General features: G+C 38.1%; 1 protein-coding gene across 1 annotated transcript; it reads left to right on the top strand.

Moving 5' to 3' along the window:
• The first annotated feature begins 1239 nt into the window (after positions 1-1239).
• LOC148022545 (protein neprosin-like) lies at positions 1240-6941 on the top strand. The gene is made up of 7 exons (XM_087695083.1): positions 1240-1471; positions 1925-2011; positions 2312-2578; positions 4363-4530; positions 4781-4825; positions 5182-5328; positions 6170-6941. Exons 1-7 carry the CDS (start codon positions 1295-1297, stop codon positions 6542-6544), a joined length of 1266 nt encoding a protein of 421 aa, XP_087551209.1. The 5' UTR covers positions 1240-1294; the 3' UTR covers positions 6545-6941.
• The last annotated feature ends 11103 nt before the right edge of the window (positions 6942-18044 follow it).

Below are 18044 nucleotides of genomic sequence, written 5' to 3'. Positions count from 1 at the left end.
GAGGGTATGTGTATCACGTTACTTCAACATAATAGATTTTTCAAATACCATTTTTACACTTTTTACATAGAAATAGGGTGCCATATAATGAGATTATGTATAGATCAAATAGAAAATAGATAAATTTTATTCAATGAAAATTCACAAATAATAGTATCTATAAATAAGCCTTGCACGCACATGATATAGAGGGTGTATATATATATAGTAAATCCTCGAGTAATTTGATTTTGTTTTAGATGAAATAAAAGCTATACAATCCAAGCATTAAGGATATAGATCATGAGTATAGAAACAACTTCTCAGAAAATGCCAACTTGACCCAGTAACTAGATTGCTACAGATCTGCTCTAGAAGTTACATATATCTACAGACTTGAAATGTAGGAAATGCATGTAGTTGAGTTATTGAGAAAGATTTAAGCCTGAAATGTAGAAGTTCTTTGACCATCCATATGTAATATGGTAGATTAAGATAGCATATCTTAATGCCATGTCATCAATTGTAAGTTGTGGTACTCTTTTGTCTAGAAGTACCTATTCTATCCAAAAGTACCTATAAAAGTAGTTCCTTTTTGTGCATTATTAGATACATTGTTCTGTACATCAATACATGCATAGATACCTTGTTTTCTATCAAGATGTATCCAAATCTACCTTGCATAGGTTTGTTTTTTTTCCTATCAAGTATTATCTAGAACTACCTTACGTACTTGCTTTTCTTCTGTTTGGGACTATCTATAAGGGCAGCTCTTCAATTGTGTGATACTAGGTTACTATCACCTTTGATTAGTTGCAAAGTGACTCTTCTTAGGTGGGTGTTAGAGAGTTGTTAAGGGTGACCATCCCATGCTTACTTTTAGGTTCTAAGGGGAACATGGATAGAGGAGAAAGACTAAGTCAAAAGATATTAGAAACAAGTCTTCTAGTCAAGTCAAAAGGGGGGGGGGTGGCGGGGCCCGGGGGACGTTAGAAAACCAAAGTCTTTTGGGTCAAGAGTCAAGAATAAGACAACCCGTACGAGTGAGATTACGGCGATCCAAAGTCTTTTGGGTCAAGAGTCAAGAATAAGACAAGCCGTACGAGTGAGACTACGGCGATCCAACGGAGTGAAGAATGCAGTTGATATCACACACACACACACACACACTCTCTCTCTCTCTCTCTCTCTCTCTCTCTCTCTCTCTCTCATATCTATATATGTATTTATGGGCGCTAAGCAGCATGCTAACCGGGAAAACACACGGACTCTCTCTCTCTCTCTCTCTCTCTCTTGTGTGTCTGCAGAAGGCGCCATGATTAGTACAGGATATCTTGGCAGAGGCCGGTGGCTGCTGCAGCTCGTCCTCCTCTCCTTCATCTTCCTCGGCTCGTCTGACACCCCTGATTCCGCAGCTGCCTTACTTAACGATGACCACCTTCTTCAGCGTCGCCTTCTCTCTCTCAACAAGCCCGCCCTCAAAAGTATTCAGGTCGTAGCTCTTCCTTCCACCCATGCAATCAAGATCTTGGGTGGCCGACTAATGACACATATATCACTGATACACCGTCCACCAGCTTGTGAAGGTTCGCTGGTTGCGAGTATCGGTTCCCAGGCCTAACAGGCATAGGATAATGCATGGTTTTATCAGGCGATCTTGAACCTAGGCCTATGGGTAGCATAGATAGTGAGAGGCTCGCTAATGAATATGATACACATGCACACACATAAAGTATATACATTACAGAGGCATCATTTGTCTTGATGAGTTGTGAACCCTTTGCACCTCTATGAGTTTATGTACCTTACATACTCATTGTATGCTTTTTTCTAGGAATTGTGATTTTAGCATGCTATCAATGAGGATACTTGACCTCACATTTTTGTGTGTTTGTCCTTTGATATACGCAATCGCACTCACTTTCTTATCCTTTCATCTCTACAGAGTCCAGATGGAGACATTATAGATTGCATCCCTATCGACAAACAAGTAGCATTTGATCATCCACTGCTCAAAGATCATAAAGTTCAGGTGAAATACAAATCATTCATACATGCACATTTCTGTAAGATAGGTTCTGTAGATTATGCTGCCAATCTTAATTTTGTAAATATAAATTGTATTCCGATTACAAAAGACAAATTGGGAGTGGAAAACCTTACCATGCTTGGAAAGAATTGACTACGTACTTTGAGATAACTATCCATATTTAGGCCTTTTAAATTGTCTAAATTTGAACAATATGTAGTGGACTCTTTACACATCATGCTTATTAAATGTTATGCCACAACATTTGTTTACAGGAGCCTTACACACATTTTTGTAGTGCAGATGAGCCCTACTTCTTTCCCTTGGAAGGATGGATCATCCTCAAGAACAAAAGAGAAAGGTGGAGAATTAAAGAAAGAGCAACCATTAAGACAATTGTGGCATAATAGCAATGATTCTTGCCCATCAGGATTTATCTCTGTGAGGCGTACCACAAGAGAACATCTACAAAGGGAAGCTCTTCATAACCAAAGAAAGTACAAAAAATATCTCACCCCTAAACTCGAAGATGAAAAGCAAGAACCCCAACAAGCAATTGTTGGGCATGAGGTTTGTAAATTAAGTGTATAGCTACAAGCAAGGCTAAACTTTTACCTTATAATGTTTATAGACTAGTGGAAACTCACGGGCAAGCTTTTCACAACCTTATTGATGTCAACTCCCAACCCCTTTTACTATTTTTATAAAGGATAGCACATGCTTTGCTTAGTTACTCGGACATTTTATTGACAAGTTACATGCTTTGATACATACATGCATATGCTTGCATATATACATATGAACATACATATCATAGATGTACATTTATGCATACATATGCTTCCATGGGCACACAATATATAGATGTATATATGTGAGTATATACATGGATGAATATATACACTTTTCTATTTATGCACAACCATGGACACACATAGAGCAATATATGCATGATTATAAATATATATATGCACATGCATGCATATGTACCTACTTGGACACAAAAACATACAAATGAAAATACATATACCCCATGTATACACACAAATAGTGCACCTTAGCGGGGACTTAGTATATGTAAACCCCTATTATGTCGTGTTTTTAGAGCCTAATCTCAAAATTCCTTATCTATGAATTTTTTATGAATAAATAATATAAATTTTCTATTCAACTTGTGAATAATCCTATTAAATGATGCCCTTTTGTGTGCAAAAGTTCTCTAAAAATGAAAATTTAAAAGCTCTCTTAAACTCGAATGATACACTTACATATTTGTACAAACTTATAGATGTTAGTTATACATTGATGAGTGTTTCAATCATGAATGGAAAATAATAAAAGCAATTATAGAACTCACCAACTAGCTCCAAAACCCACAAACTCCTTGAACTTCCCAACTGATATGATCACTCATTTGTGCATGTTTATTGTGAAGTGAGTTTACCAATTATACATCTCCACTTTTATGAACCATTGCCATATACAATTGATATATTTATGCACATTCTTCTACATTACAAGCATTTCAAATGAGTTTCAAATTCTATGATAAAAAGTATACAAACAAATACCCCCTCTAATAAAAAGGTCATTTCCACATTAGACTATACTAGAAGTACCTCAAACATGTATATAAGGGGTTTGTCTCTCATTTCTCTGTAGAGAACCTCATGTTACATGAAGAGTCTATTTATTGTGATCATCGGCCACCTACACTTAAATATTGCAAGCTTTTTCAAATCATGCATGGATGTATCTATACATGTGTATCTGCACTTATGTCTTTCTATGTACATGTTTGTAATCATGCAACTAGATATGTGTGTCCCATACAATAAGTATATACATACATATATGTGCACATTGGTATATATGGGCATGTGTATATGTAGGTGAATAAGTACATATATATGTGTGAATGCATGTATGTTTTATGTAGATACATGTATGTATGGATACATGCATATATATGTATATTTATCCATCTATATGTATGTGAGAACATGTGATTGTACAAACATAATGCTTTACTTGTGCATCGATTCATCCATATTGTATGCATATTCTTGTGTGTGCAAGAACACATATAAGAGCATATATACATGTATGTATGCTTATGCATAATACCATATCTATATGCTCAATTTAGGCAAACGAATTACTTCTTTCTCCACTATTAATATGTTTAGTGTAGCTATCAAGACTATTAATCCTAGCAATTTACTAAGATTCAAGTAGGGTACTGCATGTGCTACAAGTTGATAACTTATATTGCCGTACTTAGTTTCATAATTTAGAAAAGTTTACTGAATAGGTTTAAATATTGACAAGCCTAAATATATTTTTATTTGAAGTATGCGATAGAGCAAACAGTTGGAGATTCTTTCTATGGAGCAAAAGGAATTTTCAATTTGTGGAATCCGCTCGTAGGTTCTAGTGAAGAGTTTAGCCTAGCACAATTATGGTTAACTCAAGGCTCATACCAAGAGGCAAACCTTAACACCATTGAAGTGGGTTGGCAGGTGTGTTTATATACTCCTTTATCCCTAATGGTGAATCTTAAATATTAGAAAATATGCTATAACCTTTAGCAGTTTTTGACAAGTTCAAAGTAGTGTATATTGACATTTCACTTATATTGTGGTGTGAATAAAACTTTCCTTTGTCATGAAATCTAGGTCTGATATGGCAAGAATTACAAAGAGTTGGTGTAGATTGATATCTCACTTATATTGTGATGTGAATAAAAGTTTCCTTTGTCATGAATTTCAGGTTTGGTATGGCAATAATTACCCAGAACTATTTGTATATTGGACAGTAAGTGCAACATTTTCTTATCAAAACATATTTGCTAAGAAGCCCCTTCCTTGTTTACTTCCTCTTTACTTCTCTATTTGTTGAAAGTGAATTTTGAACACATCAAGATATAGAAATCTATTTTCAATCAGACTACGTGAACCTTGAACAATATTTAAAGAATCCTAATGCATCAATACCATTTAAAGAAGCGGTAAGAACTAAATAATTGGCACATAGTCTATAAATACTCATAAATATTTCTTTGGGTTTCCAATAAACATCATTCTTATTTTTCATGTTAAAAACAATGATGAGCCTCAATCTTTTCATTACATTTTCAATAGTCTAAGAAAATTGCCATTTATTGTCTACAGGCAAATGCATATGAGGGCACAGGATGCTATAACCTTGGATGCCCAGGTTTTGTTCAAACAAGTAACCAAATTGTACTAGGCGTAGCATTATCCCCTGTGTCAATTATAGATGGTCAACAACAAGAGTTGGATATCTTAGTTTTTAGAGTAAGTTTTTTCCCTTTTCATATTATGGATACATGTGATCAATAGTGTATGCATCTAATAAAAACAACACTATATGCATGCATGTTCATAGCTTGCACAAGTAGGCATGCACACACATACTTTAATTAGTGTAGCTGCATATATTTAAATTAGCTTTGAGTAGACATAGTCCAATTATCTCTATATTTAGAACTAGCCTTCACTATTGTTGAGCTAGCTTACTTTGAGAAATGATAGAAACCCAATTCATATTATCACTTCTATTAAGCATTCCTACTTACATGTACATGTTTAACATCCATCTACACTTGACATTGATGACATATAAGGTTGGCATAAGTAGTTCTCCAAGTTGTGCTTGCTAAAGTTACTTAATTTGGTACATTTTAGTGGCAGATCCTCATTTGGATTAGGATCATACAAATGGTGTGAGCTCTTTTCATGCATGGTGGATTGAATAAATATAGTATTTGTAGTCTAGTTTTAGTTATCATGTAGGTCTCTAAATATAATTCTTCATTTTGTACCTGCACACACACACAAATACACCTCAACCCCACCCCCCCAACACACACACGCACGCATGTGCGCGCGTGTACAGTGCAAACATGTTTACACATGGACACAACCAAATTGTAATCCCACACAAACCACACTTCTCCCCCATGTTTAGTGAGATCCTCCCTCCCCCCCAAAAAAAAAACAAAACAAACTACAGAGAAAAGACAAACTTCCTTACAAAAGTATCATTTTACATGTTGAGATAAAATTTAAAAAGTGTGTCTACATGTGTTAATGGGTACACTGCTCTCTTGGTTACTAACTTCAAGCATGAATGTAGGACACCTCAACTGGAGATTGGTGGTTATCTATAAATGGAGAGTATGTAGGATATTGGCCAAGGTCCATTTACACTCTTCTTCAAAATGATGCAAGCAATTTAAATTGGGGAGGAGAGATAGTAAACAAGAAAGACAATGAGCAACATACAACAACACAAATGGGCAGTGGCATGTTTGCTGAGCAAGGTTTAAATAAGTCAGCATATATAAGAAACTTAGAGTTTGTGAACTCAAACTTCACTAATGAAACTCCAAGTGGCTTGATACCTTTGATTACCAATCCATCATGCTATGACCTTAAGCTTGGTAACCTTAACGATTGGGGTTTGAGCTTTTTCTTTGGAGGGCCTGGAAGGAACCCAACTTGCCCCTAACCCTACTCACATGTATACAACTAAATAAAACGTTTTTTAATATCAAAATCTCTAATTGTACTTGCATATATTGACTCTTAGAGAAAAAGAGAATTATTAAGGTATCGAACTTGGGGTTCTAGAAGTATAATTTTGATCTATTACAATGAATGAAGAATATACCATGCCTAAGAAATCCCAAAAAAAATATTTTTATATCCATTTTTGACATGAAAATGAATGAACTAGATCACAAAATATGCCCCCTTATCAAAGAAAACATCACACTAAGATTGAAGCAATAGTTGAGAAAGAATAATATTAAAAGTACAAGACAAAATGGAGAAGGGCACACCTATTTTATCACCAAAAAACATCAAATAAAAAAGTTAAGTAGGTGATGGAGCCCCATTTGGGGGCAACATTAGTTTTTGGTCTACTATCTAGGTGTACTTATACCTAATAATAACCTAGAAACCCACCTAAGAAGTAGTAGGCTTCCTTTCCTACTACCCGTTTGATCATATGATCAATGTATGGTAGAAAATAGTAATCTTTCTTGGTTGTAGCATTTAACTTCTTGTACTTGATGCATAATCATATTTTCCCAATCTACTTGAGTACCACTATGATTGGTGATACTCAGTTAGAATGATTAATTTCGTAAATGAATCTTGCCTTTTGTAACTTGTCAATTTGTGAGAACTTATGGTGGTATATCCTTAAGGTCAAAGCAGTTTTAATACCCCAGTATTTTGTTAGCAAGTTAATCGATTATTCCTCATCCTTTGCATTAAGATCCTCAGCAATGTATATAAGATTAGTGAGTTCCCTATGTAAGATATGTTCAATGCCCCACCCTTGTAAGGTGCCACCAATGATCCATGGTGCTCTAAGTTGTAAGGCCCCCATTATGAGGAGAAGCAATGTGTGGAACCTTCAATGAAGGCAAGTTAGATGGTACAAACTACACTTTGTGGAAGTTCAAAATTACAACTATCCTTGATTCTTATGAGCTTCTAGAGACGGTGATGGGGACTAACCCAAAACCACAACCCACCCCCGATCCATCAAATTCGACTGTTATGATTTCTCAAAATGTAGATCTTCTATGAGCTTGGAAATGAAGGAATGCAAAAGCATTGTGTGCCTTAGTTATAAGCTGTTCTGACATTGTTTTGACCTTGATTCAACATACAACCAAGGCATTAGAGGATTGGAACATACTGAGGAGTCAGTATGAAATGTGAAATCAAACAAGGATTCAAAACTTGGACAATCAACTAACAGCAGATAAGTTTGCTGAAGGAGAGATAGCTGAAGCATTCATCACTTGAATAAAAAATCTATGCAACTAGATGGATGGCGCCAGGATACAAAAGACTATTGAGGAGCTAGCTTAGAGATGTCTTCAGCTTTGTCCACCAAAGTTTGATGGATTGGTAACTACCCTAAATACTCAAGTGAGATCCCAAGCTTTGACATTTGAGGAATCTCAGTCATGTTTGCTCACATGCTACCAATGCTATACCTCTATACTTAGCTTTTGTAGTAGACAAAGCAACAATGGGTTATTTATTACTGCTCCAACTCACCATGGCTCATTGAACCAAATGAAAAGGTATCACCACTAGTGGATATAGAGTTGATCCCTTTCTCTCATAGAACAAGTCAAAGCTAACTGTATTCTTTACATATCTCAAGACCCTCCTCACTACACCCAAATGTGACTTGCAAAATGGCTTCTGTTATGGAATTATGTTTTGTTAGAATATTAGAATGTACTCATATGAACATGTACTTAGAGAATATCTAGATATTTAGAGGAACTAGATAAGATGGATCTAGAACATGTGGATGATACTTCACTAAGAAAACCTACCATATCCACACCTTTATTGTATATATATGTGTACTCTCACCTATTCCAAAGTAGAGGTGTGTAAGCAAGTGTGCAATACAAGTGTGTGGTTCATTCATTCTCCATCTCATTGTCTCATTGTCTCTTTCTCTTTCTCTCATCATCACTTTCACTACATGTTTATCATGGTATTTTATCAAAATTATAAAATTATTACAGTATTTTACTAGAATTTATTGTGGATTTGTTTTATTTACCTCATAATTTGTGATTTACCATACAAATATACACATACATACTGGTCGCATTATGCATGGTAGACAGATAAAAGGATACTAATGTGCGTTGTGTTATGGTAACAGATAACTAGATGGAATAAGCATAATTATTATTTTTGGAGTGTGCAATTTTGTGCACAGAATTTATGTGCTCTTTAACATGGAAAAATATTACCAGAAGCATTATATTTTGTATGCACTTATTAGTGCAAAGACTTTGCATACACACATATACAATAGATTTATTTTTTATGTGTTTATTAGAAAGATAAAATACTATTTTTATAAACCTTTTAGAATAGAGTGTGTTTTGATTTATTTGCACCAAAAGCAATTTGTGCAAAGTGAAGAAAACCAAGGAACACAAAAAGGATGCTTTCAATGTATTTTGGGCACAAAAGCTTACTTTAATATTATAAATACATGCATAGAAGAGGTACTCACCCATGCATGGAGGGAGATTATATCTAATCTTATGTCATGCAAATTCTTAGTATTTCCTTCTTTCATATTATTTATTCAATTTCTATTTTATTCTCAATTATATTCAATTCTATGGTGAAGGGAAGCAACAGCTTCTGCATGAATTGGCTAATCACACCCACTAAATAACTCAAGTCTGGTCTTGTTATAGTTAGGTAAATTAGGCTGCCAACCATCTTCTTGAACATGGTAACATCCTCAACACAGTAACCATCATCCACCATCTTTATGCTTTGATCCAATGGTGTATCCAATGACATACATGTTGTCATTCCATACTTCTCTAGTATCTCTAATGAGTATTGCCTCTACACTAATCAAACTCCATGTGGAGTTCCAATCACTTTAATGCCAAGAAATTACCTCAATAGACCAAGGTTCTTAATGTCAAATTCCTATACATCCCATGATTTACTTCAGAAATCTCTCTTTCAAGAGTACCTTTAACAATAAGATCATCAACGTAGATGACCACAATAACTATTCCATCCTTTGTATGTATAATATAAAGTGAATAATCATCCATTCTTTGTTGAAATCCCATGCCAGATAAGAACTCGTTGATCCTCTCATACCAAACTCTAGGTGCTTGCTTCAATCCATACAATGAAATCCTCAACCTTGCATACATAATGCAAATATTTTAGATGTACATACCCTTTTGGATAAAAGCTAATGGAATCACTAATCTCATTCTAGTCATCTTAGCCATTAGACTAATTGTCTCCTCATAGTCTAAACCATATGTCTACATTGCAACCAACCTTGCTTTGTATTCTCCAATGAGCTAGCAAATTTGCACTTGACCTTATATACCCACTTGCAAGTTGCAACCAATTGCCTTCTTGACATAAGGCAACTTACCTAAATCCCATGTCTTGTTCTTTGACAATGCATCCATTTCATTATTGAGGGTAAAGGCACCTACATGGAAAGTTTGGGTGTACTTTATTGGTAGTAAGACTAAGGTTCTTGACAACTTTAAGAAATCCCTAGCATTGGTTGAGAACATGACACTTAAGTGTCTTCGCTCTGACAATGGTGGGGAATACATGTCCAAAGCCTTTTAGGACTTTTGTGATAGCAAAGAGATCAAGGGGAGCTCACTGCCCTTTATAATCGCCCCATAATGGAGTTTGAGAGTGTATGAATTGGACCATTTACGATAAGTTCCATACTATGTCGTCTCATGCTGCATTACCCCATGGTTTTTGGGCATAGGTTGTTTCTTAACTAATCGGTCACACTGAATAGGTCTTTGGGGGGGAGAATCCCTTAGGAAGAGTGGTCAGGCAAGCCACCTTCATTACTACACTGACAGTACCCACCACTACACACTACAGGTTGCAAGCACCTATCACCATCACTTTATTCTTTATTCTTTTAGTGGCAGTTTGAATAAAGGAAGGCCCGATCACACATTATGACTATTAGAGTTCCCATTTTGTGTATCTCTCTTTCTTACTCTTGCTCTCCCACCATAACTCTTCCAAGCAAGCTTCGATCCTTCTCACATTTCAACTGGTATCAGAGCATGGTTGCTCAAGCATTCCGACTTGGTTCATGACTCCTTCAGCTTTCTATTGATTACCTACACTCATTGGGTCTCCTTCCCGACAACCATAGCCGACTCTCTCGAGCTCCTGTCACTCCCGACTTCCCGAGTACCTTCTCGACCCCTTTGGGCACCCTCAAGGCATTGCATCAGAGAAGAGAAAGGGGACAGCACCATTGAAGCTTCGGTGCTCCATATCTTGACACAGACCTCTTGTGGCTACTTGAGGCTTGTTGTGTGCCTTCTTTGGCACCTCCTAGAGCTTCCTTACCATCCTGACTAGCACAACAATAGCAACAACAACCCCAAGCAGCTCAACATGATTTGCACCTAATCTACAGGCCCCTTGTACAGCTCATATCCCGCTTGCTGAAGGTCATGCCTTGCTCCTGAATCATTGTGGCACCCTTGGCAATGATGTTTGATATGCTTTGAAGCCTCCTGAGCCTTGGACATTGATCTAAGGTCTTATAGCACTATTTTGAAATAGTTTACAGCAGCTTACAGACATTAAATGTCAATGCTACACTAGTGGTTGATGCCTATGCTTGTTTGATGCTTCCTAGTTAAGCGATTTGATGCCTATTGATGACCAATTGTAGGGGAATGCAAGACATATGGACTGATTTTTGGGCTGAAAAATCTTAGTTTTGAATAGCCTATTACTTCACATTTTCTTATGCTTCTTGGAATCGGGACATAAGATGTACCTTGATGTATTGATCACTCGGGATCGACATAGAGCTTGGATTTGCTCTCGGATCATTGGTTGAGCTTGAGCTCACTTTGTATAGCATTTGGATCTCCATCTTTGATGTACTTATGGCATGTACTTTTCTTATGCCTGACCAATCTTGACATGCTTAGCCTATGCCACTACTACATGCTTGTTAGATTGTCTGGAGTTGGATGCTACTAAGCCTTGCTTTGTCTTGGCATTTGTCTGAAGCTTACTTTGGCTATTTCTTGACTTGCCAAAGCTATAGTTTGGATGTACTTGATGTCTATCGATACTATGTACAGATGCTATATGGCCTATATGCTCATGAGGTCTTATTGATGCTTGATCTTGGATCTTCTGGCACTAGTGCTATCATATGCCCTTGTTGAGCTTCTTTGCTTGATATTTATGGCTTTTGTGCTAGTGGGAGCATCTTGATAAGCTTAACAAACATAGAGCACGTGGGTTTATGCTACTTGAGCATTTGGACACTTGAGAGTGGGATCTTCACTTAGATGTTACATGGTTGATATGTCGTGGTCCTCACAGATGTACTTGGGCTGATTTGGGCTTTGCGCTCCCTGAGCATACACCTATTTGTGTCAAGTCTTGCCAATGTTATATACACTTTTCCCTATTACACAAGCAGTGTGCCGTCTTACTGACGGATTCATTTGACATGCATGGGTGTTTGCTCGATGTCCGTAGTATGACTGTCACCTGCTGATTTATGCCTGCTTGATGCTAGTTATGCTTGACAATCAATGGTTGACTTGGTGCATTCATTTTTCCTACAGTTTGCTCTCATTGTACATGGCTGTAATTTATTATAGCAAGTAGTTATGCATGGGCTATGATGTATTTCTCATGTTGAATCATCCTGATTTTATTACTTTTGATTGTACTTGGTGGGCAGCATCATTAGCTATCAGTTTGTGGTCATTTTGCCTTGGTTTTGGTGGTATTTTGGTTGTTTACAGAGCAAAAAATAGCAAGCAATTTTGAACTATCCACACTGTTTTGGACTGCATTATGGCATCTTCTTCCACTAGCATTGCTAACTCCAACATCACTAATCTTGATGGTACAAATTATGCCTATTGGAAGAGCCAAGTTTGGCAAGTATTGGTGCAAAAATCGCAGATAAAGCCACTAAGGATGCATGGCAAGCAGCTTGAAACTATGAATAATGATGAATGGGATGAGCTTGATGAGTTATGCAAGTCCAACCTCATCTTGTCTCTCACTAAACAGGTGCATTATAATGTGGTTGAGGAAGCATAGAGTGCTTGACAGCTTCGGGATAAGATCAAGAACCTCTATGACAAGAAAAGCTCAGCAAGTCAGATGAATTGACTAAAGTAACTTATGGACTTGCGCACGAAGGAGAATATGATGATGTCTACTCATTTGAGCCAATTCCATGCTATTCTCAAGAACTTGACCTCACAGGGCATTACCTTCAATGATGAGGTTACTCCATTATTTTTGCTTGGGACTCTGAGTGAGTCATGGAATGTATTCCACACTACCTTATGTGCTCCTGCTACTATTTTGAACTTGCATGATGTCGAGAGTGCTCTTTTGCAAGAAGAGATCAATCATAAGAACTTGGATGCCTCTCATGTGTCACATACTTGGACTGTTAGAGGCAGAGATGGTAATGGAAAGAATAACTGTGGGAATGGCCGTGGCAGAGACTCGCAAAAATCTAGGTCTAAATCGCATGGTAAGTTGTGTAGCAAGTCTCTTGGGAGAAATGCTAATGTGATATGTCATCATTGTGGCAAAAAGGGTCATATATGCCCACAGTGTCATGAATTGTGCAATGAGAAGTGCAAAGAGAAAGGGAAAGACAAAGTACAGGAAAATTCCTTTGATCACAGCATGGTACTTGCAAAATCCTTTGTGAAAATTGAGGAGATAAATGTCATGCAGACTGATGACTCCGATGGGGAGTCCATACTTGCAACTAGTTCTTGTGATCCTATGCTATCATTGACCGAGGTTCACTGTATGTATGCGTAGTGCTGGCTTTTGGATTCTGGTGCTTCATTTCATGTTACACCATGTTGTAAGTGGTTTCACTCCTATCACACTATCTGAAGTTCAGTTTGCTTGGGTGATAACAGGTCACTTGCTATTGTTGGCATCGAGGATGTACGACTGTAGTTCTCTACTGGCAATACTTTTTTGTTACATGATGTACATCATGTACCTGCACTTACACGCAGTCTTATGTCTACATAGGGCAACTTGATGAGGCTAGATTTCATATTTCATTTGGAGATTCTGCCTAGAAAATCACACACGGCAGACTTGTGCTTACTAGAGGTTCCAAGGCTAGCAGCCTCTATCTTCTTGTAGTTGATGGGTCCTCTATTAACCATGTTTTGTCAGTGTGTTCCATCCCACATTTATCTCTTTGGCATGCCCGTTTGGGCCATATGTCCTTGAAGGGAATGAAAATGGTTTCTAGTGTGCAGTACTTACCACCCCTTGATTATGCATGTTTTGATTCATGTGAGCATTGTCTTTATGGCAGACAGAATAGGAATACGCATAAGAAGCCTAGTAGGACATGCATGAGTGAGCCCTTGGCATTGGTACATTCGGATGTCTGTGGGCCCATGCCTTGTCAGTCTACTGGTGGTGCAAAGTATTTTGTGGCATTTATTGACAATTTTTCGCGTAAAGTCTGGGCTTATCCCCATCAAAAGCTTAAGTCAGATGTCTTGGCTATGTTTCAAAGGTGGATTGCATTGGTTGAGAACCAGACTAGGCATAGGCTGAAATTCCTTAGGATTGACAATGGGGGAGAATATGTGTCACGTGCCTTTGAGCAGCTATGTGATGAGAGGGGTATTAAACGTCAATTGACCGCACCCTATACCCCACCCTAGAATGGTTTGGCTAAGCGGATGAATAGAATCATCTAGGAGTGTGTACGTAGTATGCTTAGCCATGCAGGCCTACCACATAGCTTTTGGGCTAAGGCAGTCAATACAATTGTGCATGTCATAAATAGATCACCTTCCACTAGTTTGGATTTCCAGGTTGTAGAGGAGGTATGGATAGGAAAACCTCCGTCTTATGCACATTTGTGTGTCTTTGGATGTGAGACATTCTACCATGTGCCCAAGGACAAGCGTAGTAAGCTGGATCCTAAAAGTGTCAAATGCATTTTCCTTGGCTATGGAGATGCAAGCAAGATGGGTTACTGCCTTTGGGATCCACAAGCATGGAAAGTCATCTACAATCCTAATGTAGTCTTCCACGAAGACAAGATATATCGGCAGCTTAAGAAGGTAGTATAGATACACAGGGTTATATTCTAGGAGGAGCCACGTGCTCCTACTACACAGCTAGTTGCACAATCCTGCCCCACAATAGTTGGTACACATGGCCAGGGTGTTGGACAGGATGCTAGACATGCAGCAAAGCCTGCAGTGAGACGGTCTACTAGAGCTAGACATCCACCTGATAGATTTGAGCCCTCAATGCATTTTCTTGGTTACAAATGCATGAGAGCCTCTCACCTATGATGAGGCTATGTACAGGGGTGATAGTCATTCCTGGGAGAGGGCTATGCATCTGAGATGGACTCCCTGCATAAAAATATGACTTGGGATTTGGTTGCATTGCCTCAGGGCAAGAAGGCATTGCCATGCAAATGGGTATACAAGTTGAAAAGTACCCCTGGGTACCCCAAGCTGGCTTATAAGGCAAGACTTGTTGCTAAGGGTTTCAAACATGAACATGGAGTTGACTTTGATGAAGTCTTTTCTCCTATGGTCAAAATGACCACCCTACGCTTGGTTTTGACCTTAGTCGCACAGCTTGACTTGGACATGTATCATATGGATATCAAGACTACATTCTTGCATGGGGATTTGCATGATGAGATATACATGGAGCAGCCTAAGGGCTTTGTAGAACTTGGCAGGGAGAACCTAGTGTGCAAGTTGAAGAAAAGCCTTTATGGCTTGAAGCAGGTACCTAGGGAGTGGTATCATAAGTTTGATGCCTATTTGTAGTCAACAGCTACAACATGAGTGCTATGGATCTATGTCTTTACACAAAGAAAGCCCGTGATAGCTCATTGCCTATTTTGGTACTTAATGTGGATGATATGCTGATAGCAGGGAAAGCTCATGATGAGCTAGATGCTCTTAAATCTTAGCTAAAGAAGAGCTTTGAGATGAAGGATTTGGGAAAGGCCTCTCACATTCTTGGTATGTGCATTAAGCGCGATAGGCATCAGGGACTACTCTACCTCTCACAAAGAGAGAACATTCATAAAGTCCTTGAGTGTTTTCTCATGTAGGGCATAAATCCTATTGGTTGTCCCTTACCTTCTTATGTGAAGGTCTCATAGGCCGATTGTCCATAGAAGGTATAATGAGATACCTAAAAGGCACAACAAATATGTGTATTTGCTATGGCAGCCACGATACAGGCATTGTGGGATACATAGACTCTGATTATGTAAGAGATGTAGATAGTAGGAAGTTCACTTCTGGTTATGTATTCACCTATGCTAGAGGTGATGTCTGTTGGATGTCCAGGGTTCATAAGTATACGGCTCTCTCTACCACTAAGGCCGAGCATGTTGCAACCACTGAGGCTTGCAAGGAGGCCACATGGTTGGGCCGTTTGGTTCATGACATTGGGATTGATTCTATACCTACGCTACATTCAGATTCTATGAGTGATTCTTAGGCTAAAGTGAATGTAAGTAAAGCTCCTCAAATTCTCACTCTAATACCAATTGAGAGGTGAAGCAAGAAGATGCAAGAGCTATGGAGGTTCAAGCAAGAGAGACAGTATGTGGGAACTCCAACAATTACAAAGTGTGGCTTGCATTCCCTTATTCTATTATCATAAAAAGAATAAAGAATAAAGTGACATTAATGTGTGGCTACCACCTATAGCATATAGGGGTGGATAATAAATTCAAGTAAATGTAGGTAGAGAGGCACAAGTGGGCATTAACCCCCCAACACATCAAAGAAATTCTCCTCATTGTTGAGCACTAGTCAATGGGACCACTACTAGGTGGAACAAATGCCGAAGCGGCAAGAGTTATGTAACTGAAGAGACAAGAGTCATGTATTTAGTCGTGTCTCCAAAAATCTAGCAATTGAGTAGAATGTAATCGAATGTTGTAATAAAATACAATGTAATCAATGTAATGTGCAATGCACTACATTTTGATGAGAAAATTGTTCTATGCTTCAAACATTTTTGTGCATTCTAAATTATATGTTATGTGCCTATTTTGTTATTTATGCAATGAAGTGATGATGCATGAGTTTGTATTTCTCTATGCCATGCTTAAATATGATGGATTCCTATATTTCTTGAGTATATCTATTCCTAATTACACTTGGAGACCATGATAATCCTTCCCTCTATTTGTGAGCCTACATACGCATAGGCATTATCAAGGTCCACCAACACCCCCTACTAATCTTATGGTTGGGAAGCATTCACAACATGGGCTATGATGATAGGCACACGCTTTGGAGGTTCATGTTTTATTCACCTTCTACAATGATGTGAAACTAGATGAGGATGGGTTTTCAACGTCACTGTCCCCTCTTCAATTGTAGTCACTTTTTGTGTCCCAGGGATCTCCACCATCTCCATTGATCACCCCTAGACACCATTAAAGTTAGCTAATCAATACTTCTCCTTAATAGTCCTGATTGTTATTCCTTTTATTCCCCCTTTTCATTGTTCAATGGTGCCTAAGTTCCCCCTTTTCATTGTTGATCAACAGCACAAGATCCAGATACCTTTATTAGTAGTTCAAGGTGGCCTGTGACATTAATATTTCCAATGAAAATGATCTTGTCCATTATGAAGTGATATTTGAATCATACATACGAACGAAGGTAGTAGCCTGGCTAGCAGAGGATCAAGGGTGGGCTACTTATGATGTGGTGAAGGTGGCATTCATGACGAAACGGTTTTAGCATGATCGTGCTGGGGATTAAAGGTTACATGTGCCTAGTTTCCTATATTTATCTTATACTTACTACCCACACACCTGTAAAATACCAGTATTGGCCACCTAACACTCTTATGCTTATTCTTTATTCTTTACCATGGAATCATAAAGGGAAGGCATGTCACACATTGCGACTATCAAAGTTCCCACATATCATTCTTGTTGTCTTGTGTTCAAACCTCTATAGCCATTTCTCTCTTGCTTTTGCTTGAGCTTCTCTCTCACTATCACTCCTACACGCCCTTACAATTCATATTAGAGTGGAAGCTCGAGGAGCTTCATCTATTCATCTTTAGTTCAAGGAAAGAGAGCTTCAACTGAGCTTCCATGATAGCCACACCTTCTTCCAACTGAGATACACAGCAACTCCCCATCTTCTCCATCTTATTTTCCAGTATCTGGAGCATCTTCAATCATTAGAAAAAATAACCCTGGGAGGTTTCCCATAGTAGAGACAAGCCCGATGGAACATCCTACAATTTATGCATATTTTTAGAGGTTTTCCCTACCCTACTTGTATCAGCCATTACTTTCTACTACACTTCCAATTGATTCATTATTGTGGATAGACGTGTTGTCCACAATTTGGGGCAGCACACTCTTGAAG

The sequence above is a fragment of the Lygodium microphyllum genome, chromosome 16 (assembly GCF_053477565.2).
Source record: "Lygodium microphyllum isolate KBCC chromosome 16, Lygodium_microphyllum_v1.1.10, whole genome shotgun sequence".
NCBI lineage: Eukaryota > Viridiplantae > Streptophyta > Polypodiopsida > Schizaeales > Lygodiaceae > Lygodium > Lygodium microphyllum.
Note: the sequence above shows the minus strand (reverse complement) of the source record. Positions and strands in the feature narration are given on the sequence as shown.